This window comes from Ursus arctos, unplaced genomic scaffold (genome assembly GCF_023065955.2).
Source record: "Ursus arctos isolate Adak ecotype North America unplaced genomic scaffold, UrsArc2.0 scaffold_1, whole genome shotgun sequence".
NCBI classification, from domain to species: Eukaryota; Metazoa; Chordata; class Mammalia; order Carnivora; family Ursidae; genus Ursus; species Ursus arctos.
The window spans coordinates 17,334,062-17,357,129 of record NW_026622763.1 but is presented as its reverse complement, the minus strand read 5'-3'; the positions used below and the strand labels follow the sequence as shown (position 1 = coordinate 17,357,129).

General features: G+C 41.7%; 1 protein-coding gene across 7 annotated transcripts in view; it reads left to right on the top strand.

Annotated features, from left to right (window-relative positions):
* Nucleotides 1-23,068, top strand: part of NCKAP5 (NCK associated protein 5) — a 933,280-nt gene that overhangs the window by 629,904 nt on the left and 280,308 nt on the right. For all 7 annotated transcript variants that reach the window (XM_057317349.1, XM_057317357.1, XM_057317348.1 and 4 more), the window contains one exon: nt 1,595-1,682. In XM_057317349.1, the coding sequence (XP_057173332.1) occupies nt 1,595-1,682 (88 nt within the window). The remainder of the gene's footprint in view (nt 1-1,594; nt 1,683-23,068) is intronic.

Here is a 23,068-nt window from a genome sequence, read left to right as displayed (position 1 = left end):
CAGTCCAGATTTGGACTGGCCCAGGTGGTCTGCAATTTCCTTACTCTGCTGCTAAATAGTTTTATCGTATTAGAAATGTTGGCATTTTGAACTATACTCCTTTGGTTACTGTAATGGTCTTGCCACTTCATGGAATTCATTGGCCTGCTGGAGACCTTAATTTGCAATGCCAGAAGCTCTCAGTAAGAGAAAGAAGCTGATCTTTTAACTAGTCTTTTAAACTAGTAAAATACATGCTTCAGAATGGGACTAGAAGAAACAGCCAACTCAGGTTAAGGGCCAAAGAGTATTCACTGTGTTCAGTGCATTTAATTCAGGTGTCTGCTCTAAGTGTCTGGTCCATGTATCCTCATGGATGGGCCCCAAGGATAAGGTCATTCAAACACAGAATATGCACGGTCAATGCCTGGCACAGAGTAACTACTTAATACTTTTTTTAAATGAATGAACAAAGGATTCATATAATGGCATCTACTGAATACCTACTTTATCTGTAACTGAGGGAGACACATAAGAAATCTATGACATGGTCCTTTACCAAATTTTACTTCAGAAGACAGAACATACATATATGAGATATTTGAGCATTAAAGTAGCAAATTTTTAAATGATAGAAGGAATGATGTAAATCATAAGGTTATAAAAATTCAAAGAAATGGTGGGGGGCAATGAAGATGTCTCTTAGGTACTGAAACTTGAAGTAGATTTTGATAGATGGTTGGAAATGAAATGATGCAAGAGTTTGGCATTCAAGAAGTAGTAACAACATGAGACAATGGCGGAAAGGGAAATGAGTGTGTTTGTTTTACTCATTTGGGCATTGGGGAATGGGCATTGGAAATAGATATAAAAGACAAAATAGGATTATAATATACAATATAATATACAATATAATATACAATATACATTACATTATAACCCATAGAAATATATTATAATATACAATATAACCCATAGAAATACTAATTAATGTGCACTAGGCAATATGTGTAAAGATGTTTATTGTTTAAAAGTAAAAATTTTGAAGTAATTTAAGTTCCATAAGTAGAGGAAGAGTTAAATAATTTATGGTGTATTCACATCATGAAATACCAGAAAGTAACTGAAAGGATAAAGTAGATCCTGTGTGCTGGCACAGGATCTTTCCACCCTGGGAAGACATAACAGTGTGTTCACAGTGAAAATGCATTCATGTAATATTCGTCAACTTTGAAAATTGATTTAAAAAAATCAAAGTGGTATTTCAGGAAGATTAATGTGGTGACATTGTGTCAAATTAAAAGGGAGTGATTGAAAGTGAAGAGGGATATTGGGAGATGTTTGCGTGAGTACAGATGCAGGAGGCCAAGCATAGGGACCTGAATGGTAAAGACAAAGAGAGAGAACTCAGAGACATTTTGAAGAATGATTTTAAGGGACTTCGTGACAGATTCCTAATATAGGGGATGAAGGGGAGAGAAGAGAAAATAGATTTCCAGGTATCAGCTTAGAAAATATACTAAAGAAATAGTTCTCCTAACTAGAATAGACCCATGTTAATCAAATTCTTCTTTAAAGAAATTCCTTATGTATTTTGTATTTGCTTGTTTCTCAGGATGGAAGAAACAGTACGAAATCTACTGCAGAGTCAAGGGCCTCCAGAGCAGAAAAAAGAAGAAGCTGTTAATATAATGGTCTATCAGGTATGCCATGTTTCTTACTCTTGGCTGGGCACCAGTTGGCTTGTTTTTCTTGTATTTCTCTGGCTCTGTCCTCCCTAACCCAGAGATAAATAAGACAAGTATGGCCCCGACCCCGGTCCTAGGAGCCATACAGTCACCTCTGCTTAAAGAATCACGTACACGTTTACTTATCTCTTTCATTGCTTGAAGTCTGACTGTGAAACAAATTGTAGATTTGGTCATAGGATGGTGCAAAAAGTAAGTTTACAATGAAACAGAGAAACCTATAAAAGTATCATAGTACTCTGTGGTCAGGGCGATAGGAGAGGTATCTACGGCATTATCTGGGAACACAGAGGAGAGGGACTCAACCTGTCTAGGAAGTTAAGTGTCATATCTCCAAGAAATATAACACTTGGGGGGCGCCTGGGGGGCACAGTCGTTAAGTGTCTGCCTTCGGCTCAGGGCGTGATCCCGGCGTTCTGGGATCGAGCCCCACATCAGACTCCTCCGCTATGAGCCTGCTTCTTCCTCTCCCACTCCCCCTGCTTGTGTTCCCTCTCTTGCTGGCTGTCTCTCTCTGTCAAATAAATAAATAAAATCTTTAAAAAATATATATAACACTTGGTATATTCAAAGCTATGACACTTGGGGGCCTGCGTGATAGGGTACAGGAGGAAGGACGTGCCTAGAGGAAGATACAGTGTCTGAATTTGCATGGCAGACTCATAGAGAGTAAGAAGCTCAAGGTAAGTAAATAATGGCCTGGTGAGATAAAAATCTCAATGGTGAGACTGAGAGTACATGGAAGAGCTGGATAAGGTCATGTTTGCATGCTGTGCTCATGGGTGTGACCTTGAACCTTGAGCAATGTGAAGTCTAAAGAGGTCCAAGGACAGTAAGTGGTAAATGAAATAACCAGTCTTTGTCTTCTGATAGTCCTCATTCCATGGCTCTTTAATACTAGCAAAGCAGCCAAGGTGGCAAGCAGAGCATCCAATCTGAGCATGACCAAAGTTGGCCACACAGACAGGAAGGCTCTGGCAGGATGGGGAAAGGAAATACAGCAGAAGGAGCACAGGCACTCGACATAGATACATTGAAGACTGTTATTGAAATAGAAGACTTCAAATCACAATGGAGAACTGATATCCATTGCACAACTCTGCAGAGGGAGCTTCAAAGCTAAAGAAGGCAAGGAAATGGGCAGACATTTTGGTAATCACTGGGCAGCCCTAGATTTTTGCTGGCTGAAAAGCTAGTGTGTCTGGGGAGGCACGCATAGAAACCCCACTGGTACAGATCATGTCACATGATTTTCCCTGAATTTATGGATTCAGCAGTCTACAACCCAACTTGTTATGAAGGTTGGGAGAAATCTGATAATAAAAGTCACAGTATTTTTTTTAAAGATTTATTTATTTGAGAGAGAGAGGAGAGGCAGAGGGAAAGGGGGAGAGAGAATCTCAAACATATTCTGCGATGAGTATGGAGCCCCAACGCGGGTTCAGTCCCATAACCCTGAGGTCCTTAGCTGAGCCAAAATCAAGAGTTGGATGCTTAATTAACTGAGCCACCCAGGGCTCCCCCAAAGTCACAGTATTGTATGAAGTTAAAAAATGTAGGCAGAGTTAACCTTAATAAGTTTATGCTCAAAGTAGTTGACTCTTGAAGCATACAGGCTACTTTATGACAATGGGGACAACTGTTCTCCATCTCCAGGGAAAACAGTGCAAGGCATTGACTTCTTACCAGGAAAGGAATTACAATTAGTCCCACAGGACAGTAGGAAAAAAATCACTGACATCCATTTCTAGGGGGAGGGTTTAGATTCTTCTTGAGGGGTGGTCTTTACACGAGGAAGGCATGCTCAGCTTTTCCCCATGTGTAGTGGCCTAAAGTCAGGATAAGGATTTAAGTCCTCCTAGCTCTGGATCTTTCCTAGGCATCATGTGTGCTTCGGTAGAAAAAGGAGGTACAGGTCAAACACGGGACTTGGTTCTGCATTAAGTGGTTCTATGCAGCCTCCGGGAGTCCTGTGACTCAGAGACTGAAGTCGTTCACTCCCCCTCACAGGTAACCCCAGGCTTCAGTTAGAGCTAAATCACTCAGTGTTGCTCTTGGGCCTTTCCCCATCTCCTCAAGATGGTTCTGTTTCATTCAGGTTCTTGTTTTCTTTTGATCTCTCCTTTCTAATCTCCCCACCACTTACTAGCCAAACCCGCGGTGTTGACCCGTACCATCAGATTTCATTTTGTGAAGTTGTAAGCTCCCTAGAAAAACAGATACAGTTTTAAAAATGTGTTTTAAAACGATTTCCTCTCTATAACCCAGTCTATTGGATTTGAGAAATTAGCTCTCCTCTCTGGGGAGGAGACAGTTATTAACTTGAATTAATGCTACATGGAAGGGATTTTTCAGTCATCGCTCTAATTGGCCTGTGGCTCATTGTCCAGAAAATGGGAGAGAGACATGGCTTGTAAGATCCATAAAATCACTTATACATTCAACAGATATTTCTTGAGAGCTTCTAGTATGTAACAGGCACAACCTTGTTCTCTGGGGGTTCAAGGAGCAAGAATGAAGAGAAGAGAAAGAGGAGTGTTGCTGGGGGGCACTGAGTCCCAGGAAGGTCCCTGCCATCTCACAAATCCTAGTCTAAATACGGCCGGCAGGAGCAAAAGAGGGTGTGCAAGATGCGTGTGGTGATGCTGGGGGAGCACATAGTTAACACCTCCCTGAAGCCAGATTCTGTGTTTCAGGTAAAAGCTGGAAAATTTATTGCTTCGTCATGTGGGGTGTTATTAGCACACCTGACTCAGATTTTCCAACTGTGAGATTTCTCTGACAGGAGCCGGAGGCCCAGGAAAAGCTTAGGCCCATGGGGAAGCTAGAGCTTGTTTCATTTTCCATCATGGAAGTGTTTATCCTGAGGCTTTTATCACTGAGTTAATATAATAATAGCAGAGTAATAGCTTCCTGTGTTCCAGGCCCCTGCTAATTGCTTTGCATGCATTAAAGGCTGGTCATATTTTGTTCTAGGGGTGTGTTCCTGAAGACCTCTCATAATTTGTTATTTATATTGTGTCTAGCTTGCATAATTCAGCATGGATTCTCTCAAAGGACAGTGGCTTTTCTGTTCAGCAGCTGAAGCAGACCCACCATGAGGCAGCCAGTGGTTCACAGTTTACCAGCTTTACGACGGTGCAATCCTTGACTCCTTTTTAATTTGGAGAATTTTTGTGATTTCAAGGTTTGCGCATGAAAAAACATGAGTCACGTTTTTATGTGACCACAGTTTCCCATTTGCCTCACTCAGAGTCCCACTGAACGTGACTAGATTGTAGCCCCCACCACAGTAATGTCACTGTTGCCATTTTACAGACAAAGACATAGGCTCAGAGAGGGAGAGCACTTGCCCCAAATGCACAGCCTGAAGTAGCCTCCAAGGCCCTTGCACCCTAATGGATCTGACTCCATGCCCTCCGCTCTTCCTGCTGAGGAATTCCGGAGAGAATAAATGTCGGGGCCCAGCTTACCCAGCTGGCTGTTGGAACCTGAACCTGGGTCTTTCCCCTTTCTATCTAGAGCTGTCTTTATTCATTCATTTCCTCATTCATTGAAATGATAGTTATTCATTTACTTTTTACCAAAGTGTTTTCATTTCCTATTGCTGCTATAACAAATTCAGTGGCTTAAAACCACACGAATTTATGCTCTTTTAAATCTGGAGGTCAAAAGTCTGTACTCATGGTGCTGGCAGGGCAACATTCTTTCCTCGGGCTCTAGGACAGAATTGTTTCCTCAGTTTTTCCAGATTCTAGCAGTCCTTGCCTTGTGGTTTTTAACTCCCATCTTCAAACTATGTCACTCCAGACTCTGGTTGCATCGTCGTATTTCCCTCTTCTGAGTTTGACCCTCCTCCCCCCACTCCCTCTTACAAAGATCTGTGATTCCAGGGGGCCCATCCAGGATAATCTTCCCATCTCAAGATCCTTCGTTTAATCATATCTGCAAAGTCCCTCTTGCCGTGTCAGGTACCGTATTCGCAGGCTTTAGGGGTTGGGATGTGGATATCTCTGGCGGGGGTGGGGGGCAGGGCAGGCGTTATCTGTCTGTCACACTCAAGTAGCATTAGCCCAACAGTTCCTAGCAGACACCAAGCTAAGTGCTGGGGGTGCAAAGATGCCTGGCTTACAGAGGCCTTTTCCTGGAAAGCTCAATTTATAAGATGCTGAGGAGTAGTGAGGGAAGGCAAATAATCAAATATGTGCTAATGTGATAGGGGCCAAAAGAGCAGTTTGCGTGGATGGGTTCTGGGAACACAAAGGAAGATGCCACCAAACCTACCACGCTGTTCTTCCTGGACCAGGGCTTACATTTAATAATCCATTCTGCTTTTTTTTTTTTTTTTAAGTCTCTGTTGTCTCTCGATATGGACCAGGAGTCATGAGCTTCTTCCTGAGTCCTATAGCCTTTCTCAGAACATCTTCTATCCCTAGTATTTTAATACAACATCTGACCATTAAGACACATATGCCTGGTGCTTTACAGTTTACAAAATGCACAAAATGGATCTCATTTGTTCATATCAGCAGTCTCTAAAGCAGACATTATCATCCTCATTTCTAAGGGTGAGTCTCAAAAGAAGGCTGTTCCAATTCTGGCAAAAGCTCAGTGGTGAAACTGGAGATAAATCATAGACTTTCCTCAATGAGATACACGGAAGGAAATTGAGCAGTTATCTGCGGGACACTTTGATGGTGGGCTGGGGAATAAACTCCCCGGCTCACGGAGTCCCTGTCTCGAAAAACAGAAATGAAAAATGAGTGAAAGTAAACGGAGCTAAATTAATGCCATGTCATGTTCACGCCTGTCATTTCTCCTGTGGGAAAGGCCCATGCATAAGAGAAATAGCATCACTATGTATATGTAAGGAAGGGGCTACACCTGGGACCTAGGACAGTGTCATTTCACTGCGGGGAACAAGAGACCTCAAAGACTGTCTGTGAAACAACCTGAACAAGTAGGAACATCTGCACCTTCTCTTCTGCTTTGTTTCTTTTTCCTGCTCATTCTTGCCAGGTATTGGGGGGAGAGGGTTCTTAGGTGTCATCTTATATATTCTTGTCACCAGGGAATGACGTCATCTAGTTAAGTAAGTTAGGAAACACATTAGAAAAAAACATTACGATCAGACATGAAAAGCAGTGATTAAGCATAGATGAAATGGTGCCATTGCTCAAGAGGAGTGTCATTCCCTCCACATTGGCCGTCAGAATATTTAAGACAAAAAAAGGAAAAAGAAAAGGGGGTGAGGGCGCCTGGCTGGCTCCGTCTGTAGAGCGTGTGACTCTTGATCTTGGGGCTGTGAGTTCAAGCCCCATGTTGGGTGGAGAGATGACTTAAAAATAAAATCTTCAAAAGAATATTTCAGACAGGCATCCTAAGAGAGGAGAATCCTGCCACTCCCAGTGGGTCACCCCATTGACAGACATCTTGTATCTGTAGTGGCCTGGTGCTTCCTTGCTCAGCTGAAGCGCTTCCTCTCGTCTCTGCTTTGTCATACGGGACACGGATTGAACCCACATTAGCTGATTCATTTAGAAAGAAAACAGTGGGTGCAAAAGCGGAAACACCGATGAGGGGAAAAGACCTATGAGTGGCTATGGCTTTTGTCACTAACATGGCTTGTGACCTCAGATGGTCACCTAACCTCTCTGGGGTCCTCATTTTTCATATTTGTTGGACTGGACATGAGATTTCATATGCAATCCCTGTAGTGGCCAAACCGTGTAAATGGCCAAAGTGGCCAGGTATGAGAAAAATCAAGAGTTCTCTAAGGGTTTGCACGCTCTTTTTCCACTGTTGAAAGGAAATAAATGCAGAGAAAGTTTTGGGGGGTTGGTTTGTTTTATCAATAAACAAAAGCCTCGCCTTTGAAAACTACACAATACCAACCCACATGTGGTTTCATGCCAAACATTATGAGGGAGCAGTGGGGACTGTGGCAAACTGAAGAGCCTCTGTCTGGTCTAAGGGAAGCGGGCTCACCCAGAAGTACGCCCCAGTGTGGACGGACGGTCTAATGTTTCAAAAGAAGATTCCAGTTTAGGTTTTTCTGGGTAGTTTTTTAGTCTGTAAATAGTGGCTTATTTTTTTTTATACAGGGACTAAATAAAAATGTGTTAAAGACAACCCTCAGAACAGAGAGAGGATTTCTAGGTGTTCTTCCTGTTCTTAGAACTCTGGGATGTTGACACTTCCTTGCTATCCTGTGTGGTCTGGTGACCCACGACTGGCTACCACTTGCTGAGCACCTATTATGTACTGGTCATATTCTAATCATTTAACAAGTGTGAACTCACTGAATTTTCACAAGAACCCTTTGAAATAGGTGCTATAACTTTCCTTATTTTACAGAAGATGAAACTGAGGCACAGGGAGGTTAAAAAGCTTGCCCAAAGTTACACATTACCCTCCTTAGGTTGTCTGAGCTCCTTCCTACCCTTTATTTTTTTTCCTTTTTTTTAAATAATATTTTTTATTATATTATGTTAGTCCTTCCTACCCTTTAAAGCAGAGTGGGCAGATCGCCATAACAATGAAGTGTAGAGATGACACAGAGAGGTGCCTGAGTCATTGTCCTAGCAGAGAGCACATTACACTAGTGTCCGAGGCTACCTCTCCTTAACCCTTTGCTCTGCCCACCTCCATGGAGAGCCTTGAACTGTGTGATTTCTGAGCCCAGCTCCATTATTTCCAATGGAGGCTTATGTTCAGTCATTGATGCTGTAGCCTGTATTTAAAGCAATACAGTATGTTACCCAAATCATTTCCATTTGAAGTGATTTAATTGAAAATCAAAAATGAATTTTTCCTTAAGTAGTTCCTTCAAAGTATTCTCAGATGTGATGAAGCAGGTGATGCTTGGGGAAAGGGACCCTTTCTAGTTATCCTAAAATCTGTCAGTCATCACGAATATACCCATATCTTTTTATGCACATGGAAAGCACCTGACATAGGCTGGGACCTTCTTCACCGAAGCTCAAGGGCTGCCCGGTAGAGATGTTACTTATTTCACAAATTCTCATTCTTATCAGGGGCAGGAAATTTTTGCCTTTAAACTTCACCTCTTTTTCCCTGTAATGACTTAAGCAAATTCAAAAATTTCAGTGCACTAAAAATAGAAGGTAAGTTTGAAAAATTAAAGAATCAATTACAAAAGTTACCTAAGAAAGCTCTTTTCGATAGCATATTTGAAGTGTGAACTTTTCAAACTTTTAACATAAAACCATTTTTTCATGAGTATATGTAAACACAAGGCAAAATTGAAATCTCTGTGATTTTTGGAAGCTACACGATTCCTGGCTCTATTTTCTGGCTGAGTTAGCAGAATGACCCGAGGGAATCATCACAGATTGAGCTATCTGGGCCCCTCCTTAGGACCATCTCCATTGTTTTGTCATTTCCAAGTTTGAGGAGTCATTTTGACTCCTCTGGTCCGCAAGCACATTGGGAACCTGTGAGATGCTTTAATATCCATCCATCCATTCCACCATCCCTGTTCTCTTGCTTTGCAAAGAAGAAAAGGGATTTGAGGTTCAAAGTCCTGTTCTCAGTCCAGTGCATGCAGACACATCTATGCTGATTCTCTCACGCACAATACTTGTCTCATAAGTGCCCTGGCAGTTAATTAGCCAAGAGAACTGAATTCTTTAGAACTCTTTAGAGAGCTTGTCTGTAACTCATCCAAGTTATTCAGAAAAGTGGGGTTGTTTTGTTGTTCTTTTTTAACCTAAATAAAATGTGGTAAACAGATGCAAAAACAGATCAAAAGTGAGTACATTCCATGGGTGCATACTGGTTGGAAAAAAGAAATGATTTAAAATTCTATTGAGTGTCTGCTGATAGAGTGGCTAAGCCTTTGCATGGGTATTTATAAAATTATAACACACAATGGGACCTGAAATATTTTTATTGAGCTCTTTTATGTATATCTGTGGCCTGTAATCTCAGGAAATCTCAAGTGCCTTTGATTCTGCTTTAAGAAATTTGGCCTTTTCTTTGAATTGCTGTGAACTTTGAATAGCTGCTGAAGTGAGTAATGGTAATAGAGGGCGTATTTTTATTGTACGTTAAGTCTTAAATGGCTCAAACTGATCCTCGAGGAAACGGTTTTCTTCCTCCTTGTGTTTTTATTTTGTTTCAAGCAACATCTTCCATTCACATAGTAAGTTTAGATAAAGCAGGTAGGATTTGTCAAAACCAAGGCCTGTGATGAGGTTCGGGACAGCCAAAAACATTGTCTTTCATAAAATATCCCTTTTCTCTTTGAAACTATTCTCTGAGACGAACTTATGATTTTGCGCTCTACAGAAGACTTTCCCGGATTCCAGAAGTTTTCAAAACAATCTCATACGGGGGCATCTGACTGAGGAAAGCATTCACCTCTGAAATGCCAAAGTCGTATTAAATACTTTGAAAGGAACAGAGAAGTAGTTTTAAATAATATCACTAAGAGTTTAAATAGCTACCTCCGTTCTTCTTGGGAATTTAAATTCCCTGGTTTAAGGGGCTCTGACTCTCTCGTTCTCGATTTCTGTCTAAATTCTGTGCTCAGACATGAATATTTTCCCTGTTAGATGTTTTGACCCTGAACGGAACTCTCACCAAGTCGAAGCAGAATACGGTCTCTCCGTTACAACAAATGTAACCTTTGAATAAGTTGGTGCCCTGGAGAAGCACCTTCTCTCCCTACAGGTGAGCTGGTTATTGGCAATGAACCTGAGAGCCGCGTTCCTCAGCTCATCTCACGGAGGGCCAGACTTTACTTTGGAATACCCAGTAAATGTCTTAGGTCAGGAGGTTCTGTGGGTAGAAACCAAAAGACGTTGCCCTTTAGTAAGTGTGTGGCTCGTGCAAATACTTTGGGTAGCTCAGCTCATTAACCAGGCACATCTCTTATTTCTTCTTCTTAGGAAACAAATGAATTTGAACAGAGCACAATCATGGCAATACCATTCTTGAGTTTGATCCTATTTTTGTAACTCACGTGAAGCAACAAAACTATAATTCTCTTTGTTTTTGGACTTGGCTTATCAATGCTTTGTAAAATGGAGATAAAATAGTCTGTGGGGGGAAATGGACAATTTTGGAATTAGGAAAGAGTTAAGAAAGAAGTGGAAGGCACCTGCTGGGAAAAAAGTACACCTTCATTACAGAGAGCTCGTCTACGGTAACCTTTCAGCTCTGTTGTCCTTATTGATTTTGACTGCACACCAAGCACTGCATGGCGAGGAAGAGGAATCACCGTCTATGGGGTGAGAGGAGAGCTGTCTGCCATTTGCGTCGAGGTTGTTGCAGAATTTAGGCATTAATTGGTCGGATCCAGCAGATCTGGGGGGTAGAACCACAGCTCTGGCAGGCTCAGGAGCTTGTCCCCAAGGCGCATTTTCTGGCCTTGGAAAAACTGGCCATCTGCCAGCGTGACTTTCCCAGGACTCAACTGAAAGACAAAGGGTTGGGCTGTGTTCTAGCTCTCAGCTTGCCTGGGTCTCGACCTGGAACGTCTCTTCCAGCAGAAGAGCCTGGGCCTTGGTATGTTTAAAAATGTCCCCAAGTAATTCTAATGTCACTAGGTTTGGGAGTGAGTCAACTCCATGATCCTGGAAGCTTTTGCTAGCCAGCCCAACTCTGTGAGGAGGAGAGGAGGAAGACGGTTCATAAGGAAGTTTGACTTACAGGTGGAAGGGAATGTAGAAGGTCAACGAAAAGTCAACGATCGCTTTCTCTCCCACTCACACGCTGCTCTTGCCTGGAAGGGGAGGTTGTTGAATCTGCGGATGCTGAAGGCCCGCACCAGCTGTGCCGGTGCCCAAAGGTGGAGGATTTAGCCCCCATGCACCAGGCTTTGTCAGTCCTCAGGCTCTGAAAGGATGGAGATAGTGGAGAAGTTCATTGAACATGCATTGTCCCCTCCATCCCGTGTCAGTCTGTCAGCCACTCATTCTAATACAGATGCGAACAGTGTTTTGCGTTTCTTCTTTTTCCTATGTAAGAGCTCATTCAGATTAATAATGGGGAGAAACAGTCTGAGGAAAGGAAAGTTGTAGATCATGAAAAAGGATGCTTTGAACCCTCAGCAGCCACTTACTTTCTAGGGACTATGCAAATAAAGAATTGTGGTTAGAGGCACCTGGGTGGTTCAGCCAGTTGAGAGCCCACCTCTTGGTTTCTGCTCAGGTCATGATCTCAGGATCGTGAGATCGAGCCCCGTGTCGGGTTCCATGCTCAGCAGAGTCTGCTTGAGATTCTCTCTCTCCCTCTTCCTCCCTACCGCTTGCATGCACGTTCTCTCTCTCTCTCTCTCTCTCTCAAATAAATAAATAAATAAATAATGCATTTTTAAAAAGGATTGTGGTTGGAGAATGTGTGAAGGGGAATTAAAGTAAAGAAGAAGTTTCAGGGTGAGATAGACCCGGGAGTAGATCTTGTTTTTCTCACTCAGTTTTGTCATTGGGCAACTTAATCAACTTGAGTCTCCCTTTTCTCTTCTCCATAATGGGCATAACAAGGCTAACTAGAAAGGCTGCTATTTTTAAAGTGCCTCCCCAGACATGATTTCATCTAACAATTGGAGATAGTGAATGGTAACGTGCACAGCACATGTTAGGTATTCCACAGACAGTAGCGAGTATTGTTACAACACAGCTAGCCCTATGTGTCTACTCATCTTTCTCTTCACACAGGCAGATTCCCCTCTAACCCTGCCCCACTCTAGTCTACCTTATTGGCTAGCACCATGGAAGCTGTTGAGAGCCTAAAGGTTCAGAATTGGAGAAAACGATAAAACTCTGAAAAATATGGATTTCAAGAGCACTGAACCCAGGTCAGGTTCCCAGACAGGACTGGCCATTGTGGTAGTATCTTCTCCCCCTGCACCATCTGTCATCCCCAGACCCTATCTACCAACATTTTTTTCCCTTAGATACAGTTCTCTGAAATTCCATCCATGAAAGCACCATTCCATGTAAGAAATAAAGAATCCAGAAGATAAAATGCCCAAGGGAAGATCATTCACATGTTAGTATGAATGGGTTAAATCTGTGGGCTTTGCTCTATCAGCTTATCTCAGAACACTAGAATTTAGGACATGGGGTTTGGGGTAGAAGGAGACAGGAAAATCCTTTTTCTAAAGAAATTTAGGAGTTTCTAATCCTCTGGGTTAAGTCTGGGTGAGACTTCTTCATGACCAGGGGTGCCAGGAAAGAGGGGTATTGGAAGTAGCTTAGGGATACAGAAGTGAAGAGAAAACCAACAAATGCAACTTACAAATTACAACCATCATTTCTCTGGTTTGCCATGTGTCATTGCATCCAAAGGGGAGAGAAAGCACTGTTCCTCTTGGTCCTCTTGCCTTCATACTCTCAGGACCCAGACCTCAGGCTGGTACTATCATAATGAACTACTGAAGGCCTGGCCTGCTATCCCAGCTCCATTTACTGCACATTCTCTGTGAAGTACACCAAGTGGCAAACTGAGAGGTTGAAAGGAGCTTTTAGAGCAAGCACATTGAATTGGGGTCTTACAATGGCTATATGTTTCCCTTATCTGTTTACATGAAGAGCAAAAAATAGATGGTCATTCATCTTCTCCCAATGATTGCATTGTCTTGTAAACAGATCAAAATATGTTTTTTCAAGCATTTTCTGTTTGGTTGGTTTGCCACTCTCCCAATAAACTTTGTTTCTACACTAAGTTAATAAATTAGCATAATAAATCCATTTCTTCCCACTAATGCCAAGCTTATACTTTAGTCTGAATTAGCAAGCTTTTGCTGTAATTATAAGTGATGATCTGAAAACAATTCCTTTGCAAATACTCTCTTATAACATTTTATTTCATTTATAAAATAACTTGTAAGATCTGTCTCTTGGGTCACTATATTCTTGTCTAACCCTACTATTATTGCATTTTTTCTTCTCCATGAATTTTTATTACCTACTTTTACCTAAATATTTGGACATCACCATTGGAGGGAGAGTAGTGAAAATTGCCACAAGAACAATTAATACGCGTTTTACAGTTTACACTTTTACAACATCATCTCCTTTGATCCTCACATAAACCTCTCAAAATAGGAAGGACAATAAGTTCACGTTCACTTTAAAGCAACTGAGTTTCACAGAGACACTTGACTTTCTAAGGGTCATGCAGCGTCAGGCTGCAGTGGATTCAGCCTCTTGATTCCAAGTCTCATAGTCTTGCAGGGTAGCATAAATTACATTCTCCATCAGTGGTTCTCGCATTTGGCTGTGCCTTGGAGTCATCTGGAGAGTTTCAAAAATTAGTGATGTCCTGATTCCACCCCAGGGATTCTGATTTAATTGATCTGGTATGTGGGCTGGGCACAAAAATTTTAAAATCTCCACAGGTCAATTTTAATACACTGCCTGGGTTGAGAATCACTACATGACAAGGCATTAGATTCAGATGTATGTTTGTCTGTTTGTTTATTTTTCTTGCTAATACCATGCTAAACTTCCCTGCAGCCAGTGTCTTGTTTTCAGTAACCTACCACCAGCATTTCCCCCAGAATAGCCAGCCTGGTGCCTTTTGTTTAGGAGGCACGTTGACCTTCTGCAGAACGTGGGCCTAGAGTTGGTCCTTGAAAGATACTAAAATGGGAGTATCTTTGCTTCTTTGGATACTGTGAGGAGAGGCAGCAGATGATTATGGGTACTCCAGTGAGGTATAGCAGAGGATTATGGATACTCTGTGAAAGGCAGCAGGGGATTATGGGAACTCCAGTGAAACGTGGCAGAGGATTATGGGTACCCTGGTGAGGGGCAGCAGGGGATTATGGGTAAGCTTGAAGCCTTTAGAGACCAACAGCTTGGGCCCAGATCCCAACTGAGCCATGTAAGCAATAATGTTTAAGGATTTACCTAATCTCTCGGGGACCTAGGGACCTTACTCCCAGTCATTTAGTTACAGCAGTGAGCTCATTGCTGGGGAGGCAGTGGAGAGGTGGAAGGTAGGCCAAGACTCTTGGGAAAACAGGACAGCATTGAGACAGCTGAGTCCCTGAGCCACTCAGGAAAATGATGGAGTATAGAGTGCATCCAACCTACAGACCCCTGCCCTGGATAACACTAGCACAGATGTCTGGGGAAACAGAAGTGTCAAGGAAAGCCCTGTGGGTCTGAAGGCCCCGCTGGAAATGGAAAGCCATAAATAGGAGAGAACCATGGACATAAAGAAAATAAGACAAAATTCTAAATTCATCCTAATAATTTGTTGCCTGTTAACTGAACTTGAGGTCTCTGTTCCTTTTGTAAAATTCAAACAGTTAGCAAGTTTTAGAGAGTTACTTTGTCTTTGACATGATGAAAGGAAGACCCTGGAAAGACAATATAAACTTGGCAGACAGAATGTGGGTAGCCAGGCCCCAGGGCTGATCCTCACAAGGAACTCCTGGAACACCTCTCAGCACAAGGAGTTCAAAGCCTTTCATCTGGAGCTGAGTTTCCAGAGTGGCCTGAACCAATCTTTTACCAGCATCTGGAATAGTTCTGGGAGCACAAAGCCAGTTGAGTTTCATGGGCTGTCAGACAATGAAAACTGGGCGGCATCCTTACTGTGTAGCCAGAGTTATGGCCAGAATGCTTCTGGACTAGTGTCTGTGGTGATGAGGAGAATCTATAAAGTGGTCATCTGGTATCGTGGAGACAAGGGCTGTGGAAGGCGTTAGATAATCTCAATATGTGGGTAGTCAAGAACATAAGATAGGTTTACCAGCTGTTCATTTTCATGTAGCTGTGTACAAGGTGGCCAGTCTCTACTATCCATGATTTTCTTGCCTTTTTAAAAAGATTTATTTATTTATTTGAGTGAGAGAGAGCAAGGGGAGGGGCAGAGGGAGAGAGAGAATCTCAAGCCGACTCCCGCTGAGTGTGGAGCCTGATGCAGGGCTCCAACCCACAACTCTGAGACCATGACCTGAGCCAAAACCAAGAATGGGCTGATTTGCTGACTGAGCCACCCAGGCACCCCTGCTATCCATAAGTTTCAAAGGATGATTTATGTGACACATGAAGGTCAGCCATGGTGTAGAGATGAACAGGATAGTTAGCAAGTCCTAGGTGCTCCAAAGAGGGAAAGTTATCTTGAATATCTAGCCATTTCACTTTGCATATAAGAAAAACAATGTCACAAATAACTGAGGGGCTTTAACAAGAAGGCCACAGTGCCCGTGAGTAGCAGACCTGGAAGAGGAAACCAGTTCCTTAGCTAGTTTTCTATTTTCTCCCTCCCTGTGGCAACAGAAGTTTGCCTAGCACTAAGATGACCATAGATGAATCTAGAAGACAATTTGTCAGAGTAAGGTGGAAGGCGTGTAGGAGAAGCATTTGTCTCTGGAGCCATGACTTGCCCAGGTCATTATTCTTTAAATGCACATGATTTTGCAAGAGTGGCTGCACACTGATACATATACTTAATGACTTTGCTGATTATCTTTTAGGATCATGCTTATTTCTTGCTAATGTATCTGAATTTCCTTCCCTCACTTACTGGGATGAATCATCTGGCAGGGTTACAGGTGTCTTCCCCAGAGAGCCTTTGCTTCACCGCTCCCTCTGTGGCTCTGAATGGCTTGTCAGAATGTACATCCCACTCGACGACAAAGAAGCACCTCGAGTGAGAGCTTCCTGCCGCTTTCAGGGGTTAAGGATAAAAATAATAGTTTTAATGTCAAAAAGCACACTGGGACAATATTTCTGGCAACATTTCTTCAGTAAAATCTTCAGTTGGGTCCTACTCTATGCACTGAGTTTTGCCTGAGTAGAGAGAGCAGGTATTATGTAAATTGTGCTAGAAAAAATGTGATATTCTTGCTTTATCCTTAAGTTCCATTTAGGTGCAAATAGGTGAGGCTTCTCTCTGATCTGACATGAGCCCCCAGGAGAATTAACTATATAATCCCTCTCTGACTTTCAAAAGTCTAACTAATGCACCTCATTAGAGCTTTTCTTTTAGGTATAACCCCAGGAAGGAAGAAGGTGGGAAGAATAGAGTACCTTGATTAGGGTCTCTGAGTCTCCAGAAATTCCCAGGACATTTTAGGATAGATAACTCTATGGCTTAAATATTGATGTATTCTTGTGTGAGATGCATGTGGTGGGCATGTCAGTTAAAGGATAAGCATGCAAAATCTCATTTTCTAGGATAAGAAATCAATTTAATGGTGCTTTTATCTTCTATGCAAATGTTCTATCACTCCATTGCTTAATGTTTCTGATGGCACAATACTTTTTTCAAAATAGTTTTCTGTTGAAAGTACTTAAGAATATTTAAGTAGATCAGTATTAATTTTACACACAGTATCATTAGGGGTAAAACAAGGTGATACCATCTGCATGAAATATCATCATATTCGACAACATTGGCCATTCATCGAGTGCCTTTGGTGTTGTGCAGGGCGTAGTGATGGGGTGTAATATATAAAACATTGTTCCTGCCCCAGACGGTCTTGAATTATAATTGAGAGCTGGCAAATTGCATACAGTGTCTGTTTATTGAACTTAGAATGACACATTCTCCTTTCCATATGAGCTATTTATTGTTCTTGTTGCTGTTATTATTAATATTATTATTATTATTATTACTATTCTTATTATTTCATTTAAACACTTAAAGAATTCTTTCGTAGCAGAGGCAATCGCCTCCCAATTCACTGGAGTATAACAAACACAGAAAGTACATAAGTTTCTGCCAGCAATTATCAAAAAATATATATGGTATTGACTATATTTCCTGAAACAAAAATTTGGACATATTAGTCATATGACAATGTGTATTTACAGGGATAGTGAGAGAGTAAGTTTTAAATTGGTTGAATTTACTCTAAATTAAACTGTTGAGCAGTCATCTCAGACATGTGGCTGTTGCAGGCCTATATAAAGACATCAGTAATAGAGCCCCACCTACCACTCACTGGTTAATGACTGAATAGTCAGTTCCTTTGGGAATGGCCATTGCTCAGTTCATGTGCTCAGCTTCCCTGTGGAGGCTCTTTGGATCCCCTGTCCCGTGTGAATTCCTTTAAAACACAGGGAAGGGGTGCCTGGGTGCCTCAACTGGTTAAGCATCTGACTCTGATTTCAGTTCAGGTCATGATCTCAGGCTCCCAGGATCGAACCCAACGTCAGGCTCCTCACTCTGTGGGGAATCTGCTTGAGATCCTTTCTCTTCCTCTCCCTTTGCCCCTCCCCCGGCTCACACATGTGCATGTATGCGCTCTCTCTCTCTCTCTCTGTCTCCCCCTCTCTGTCTGAAATAAATAAATAAATCTTTAAAAAATAAAAAAAGCATGGGCAGGACAAGGGGAGGCAGAAAAGGAAGAGAAAGATTGAGTGCCAGGGTTGACATTAACTTATGAGTGATCATTAATGACCTCTAAGTATTTAAGTGTAACCATCAACCACCGAAATTCCTCATCTACGGGACACTCTGACTTTTGTTGGTTTCTCTATGCATACGTTACACTCAGACAACCATCCAGGGACTACGAGCATATAATTTCTGTTGCTAATCTTCTTAGATGTCCGGCCATCTGGAGCATACCTTTAATGAAAATTATGGCTCAGCTTTTACACCGTCCTATTCCACAGTGGGGTTTTCCTTTATGTAAAGTCACTTTAGAATTTAACATTTTTTTAAGGAAATAAATGTTGCTGATAGATGGAACAGACAATAAAACATCATCTGAAAATTTATTAATGTAACTTCACAGAGCTGTTCAATATGGAAGATAGCTGGCAATGTTGAGGAGTGTTTTGAGTGAAGAATAATGTGGAATAGATGTGGATTGATAGGCCAATGGTCGTGGGTTCATATTAGAGACATAAAGAAAACACTTTGTTCTCTTATCCATCATACACATTTAATCTTGGGGATTTTACTGTGTGCTTAGTTCACTTTGTAAGTCAAATCCAGGGATGAAAAAGAAGAGTTTTATATGTTTTTCCTGACAGTGGTAATGTTGAACTGTGAACAAATTGGGATGTTCTTTTAAAATCCAGTGATTTATATGACGCTATTTTCCCCCTTTAAAATTTAGTATGCTAGGACTGAACAAAAGCTGCTAGCAATCCCTGGGAATGTTGTTATGGTGTTTGCTGAACTGCTATCTAAAGTGACAATATATTCCATGCACCCTCCCCAGCACCAGAAAACAAATGAGTAAATAAATCACAGAAGCCAAAGCCACCAGGGCGCACTGGGGCGGCTGTCAGCCAGAGGACTGGTCTTACATTTCCATTTAGCTTGTATTCCAGTGCGTGTTTATGTTTTGAACTAATTGAATCATCATTAACTATGAAAGTGGAAGCGGTTTGTTAAACCGATTCTGCTGATAGTCATCTGAGGCCAGACCTGATGTCTCTGATATAATCACCCACTCCCTGGAAGAATGGCCTGGGAGCCTTGCAAGCGATGCCGTCAGCAGCAGCGTGGTTCACGCTCAGAGAAAGATGGCCACGTCTCAGATAAAGTTACCATTAAGGATAAATCTAAAAGCACAGGAGAAAGTCTAAAAGAAATAACTTGAGTCTGTGGAAAGAACATGACTTTTTGAAATCAGAACGGCATTTAAATTCTGGCTTTCCCACTTACTGTGAATAACCTATCAGAGCCTGTTTTCCTGTCTATAAAGTGGGGTCCAGACTATTTGCCCGATATCCCCATTGCTCTGAGCATGTAAAATGGTATTATGAGGTTGTTTGGTTTAACTCTGAGGTGTTATACCAATGCTAGATGCTATTTATTGTGTCTTTTTATGTTCTGGAAGGAACTTGATGTTTCAGACTAATGTCACCCAAGTCTCTGCCTTGATGTGATCAGTCCTAAATTATAGCTTTTTGTATTTTCCCTATTAATTAGTAAGTGGATTTAACGCATGGTTGGATATTCAAAATGAAATAATTCTAATCCAACCTCTACAACAGTGTAGCTTCTCCAAAGGTGGACAGTTTGATGTCTCTTCACATTCCCCGTGGTTTCATTTTGCCATCTTCACGTTAGACAGTTACAGGTACTTGAGGTGGGTTTCTTTTTCTTTTCTTCTCCCTTTTCTTTCTTTCTTTCTTTCTTTCTTTCTTTCTTTCTTTCTTTCTTCCTTCCTTCCTTCCTTCCTTCCTTCCTTCCTTCCTTCCTTCCTTCCTTTTTCTTTTTCTTTTCCTTTTTCTCTTTCTTTCTTTCTTTCTTTTCCTCCTTCTTTGTTTTTCTTTTCCTTTTTTTGTTTTTTGTTTTGTTTTGTGTGTGTTTGTGTTTGTTTGTTTGTTTTTCTTTTCCTTTTTTTGTTTTTTGTTTTGTTTTGTGTGTGTTTTGTGTTTGTTTGTTTGTTTGTTTGTTTGTTTGTTTTGAGCAGGGCTAAGACATAAGCATAGTCCCCAACAGAAAATGAAGGAATGTGCTAGAACACGGTAAAACTGTCAATAACATCCTTGCAGTGTAGTCTGAACGTTGGCTTTGTGTCAACCATCAGAGTTAAAAATAACAAAAATAGAGATATGAGTGATTTTTTTTTTTCTAAAGCCTTGTGACCAGAAGATACTTGGAATTGTTCCTCCTGTAAGTGTTGGTTGGGCATGATTTCCTGTGAGTGTTAGAAGTATCTTTCCCTAAACTCTGTTGCTGTTGCTCTCCAGGTCTTTACTGTTTCTCACAAGTAGGGAATGGAATGTGCTAAATGCAAAGGTTTCATTAGGTGACTTCTATCTTAGGGCCCAAGAGAAGTACACAGCAAAAAGAGGAAAGTTTTTTTTCAAGGTAAAAAGAGAAAGAGAGAGAGAGACATGCATGTTGGAAAAGCACAGAGATTTTATGAAGCACGGTATCTTCTGGATCTAATCTGAATGGCATTCTGTATTAAAATCTCTGAACTTCAGCAGTGTTTTAAATACTTACCCTTCCAAGCTGAGTTTTTACAGATGATCAAAATCATAGAAATTTAAAGCTAGAAGACACCTTTGGATTAGTCTATTTCTGTGCATTTTATTCACAGATGAAGAAATTGAGGGGCAGAGAAATTATGTGACTTGACTAAAATCGCACAGCTGGTTAGCAGCAGATCTAGGACTGGAATGTAGATTTCTTATTTCTACTTGCTATGAAATTTAGTAAAAAGGGCCTGTGTTCCCACCCTGGATCAGAATAGATCACAGTGAGTGGAAATAATGGTCCTCAAGAAACAGATGAGGTTGGCTCTCTTTTTCTATCAGATAAAATGCCAACAGGTGTCCAAACATGACACATACTGCCTTTTCCCTCTGCTCTGATTTGGGGTCCTTCAGTCACCCTTCTGGTCTTGAGCTGACCTAGTGTCACTCTCCCAAGGATGGGGTGGAAGACAGCAGGGCTACCATGTTGAGATTAAGCCTTTGCACCACAGCCAGGCAACTCCACACCCAGTGGGACTGGAGAGGGGGAAGGGGGCAAGAACATTTAAACTTCTAATATAACTTTTCTTAATACAGAAACTGTGGGGGTGCCTGGTTGGCTCAGCTAGTTAAGCATCTGAGTCTTGATTTTGGCTCAAGTCATGATCTCAGGGTCCTGGGATGATCCCCCATGTCAGGCTTCACGCTCAGCAAGGAGTCTGCTTGAGGATTCATTCTCCCCCTCTGTCCCTTTCCCCATTCTCTGGCTCTCTCTCTCTCTCTCTCTGAAATAAATAAATCTTAAAAAAGAAAAAAGAAACTTTGAACTCATTGTGACAACCAGCTGCCACTTTCCTACCTCGTGTAGGACGCTAATGGACAGACTTCTCCTTATTTCTTTTTAATACAAACAAGGAGCAAGCAAGCATTATTTTTAAATTAGAAAAGCTTTCCCAGCAGTGGAGTTGTTTCCCTTTCACACATAGACCCTCTCTTGGAAAGTTAGTGTCCCTTGCTGTAGAAGCCATTTAAAATAGGTACAAACTACTAATGCCATCCTCGAGAAGGAACTATCATAACATGGTAGGCACTGGCGTTTCAGAACTCAAATAGAAATTTCCCAAGGGCATCTTTTTACACTAATATAGAGTGGTTGCTATTGTCGGTCAATATCTGACATCTATTACTGAAGTAGGATTTAGCAAGTTATGGGTGAATACGTCCCAGTTGGCCTGATTTACACCTACTGTCACCTACTATGAGTAGCCACTCTCCCCCATAGTCTCCAGTGGGTATCTGTTTGGATGATTAATTATCTGTCCATTTTAAATATTAATTATAAGAATTAAGTATTCAAGCTCAAAATATTATCAGAAGTAAGTGATTTATGTTTTATGCTGAAGCATCTTTGTCCAGAGGCCTGTAACCTTAAGCATGGATGAGAATTACCTGGGGTGTTCCCTAAAATTAAAGATTCCTGGCTCCACCACCAGGTACAGTGATTCACTAGGGCCCAAGTTGGCCAAGGTATCTGCATTTTAAGTGAGCAAAACTTCTTCCTTGCCCTGCTACCTTGACTCTGATGCCAACGGCTGTTGGCCCACTATATGAACAACAGTGACCTCAGGAAATGTTAGTTATTTGTCATTGTTGGAGGAGCTGCATACAAAAGAATCAAAATTACAAGATGATTTACAAACTATGAGGTCTCATTTTGTGAGATTGTCATTGTAATCATTGTTCACTCAACTCCTACTTAGACGATTGCAGTAATATCTTATTTTCCCTACGTCTGTGCTAACCTCTCTCCCATCCATCTTCCACAGTGTACCACAGAGCTGTTCTAGAACACAAATCTACCCTGTCACCTCTTCCACACACTCCTACGCTTGTGTGCACAGGGAAACAGTCAATGGCTTCCCATTGCCCTCAGGGTAAAGGCGAAATTCCTTGACTTGTGGCCTGGCCATGTCCACCCATCCAGCTTCATTTCCCTCCTTTCAGACTTTTTAAATTGTTCTTTCTCCCACCTCATGGTCATTTCCTGGTTAACCCCCACGCTGTCCTCACCTTTCTTTTGCATCCTTCTATTATTGATTCTCGGAGCACCTGAAAACTTTCCTGTACCACACACATGGCAGTGCTATTTTACTCTGGCTTGTGACATTTTGATCAACTGTCTCCTTCCACAAGACTCTAAGCTCCGTGAGAACAGGAGCCACCTGTGTTTTTATTCACCTTTCTTCCTCAGACATCATCTACAGTGCCTGGCACATAGGAGCTACTCAATAAATATTTATTGGATGGATGGATGGATTAATTAATTAGTTATAAAGTAAGGTGACCACATGAAACCCTCCTTGATTCCCACTGTGTGCTAGGCTGGGGGAAGCTGGTGACCACAAGATGAAGGAGATACTTTTGGGGGAAGGGTATTGTGATCACTTTCTTCCACAGTGTTTT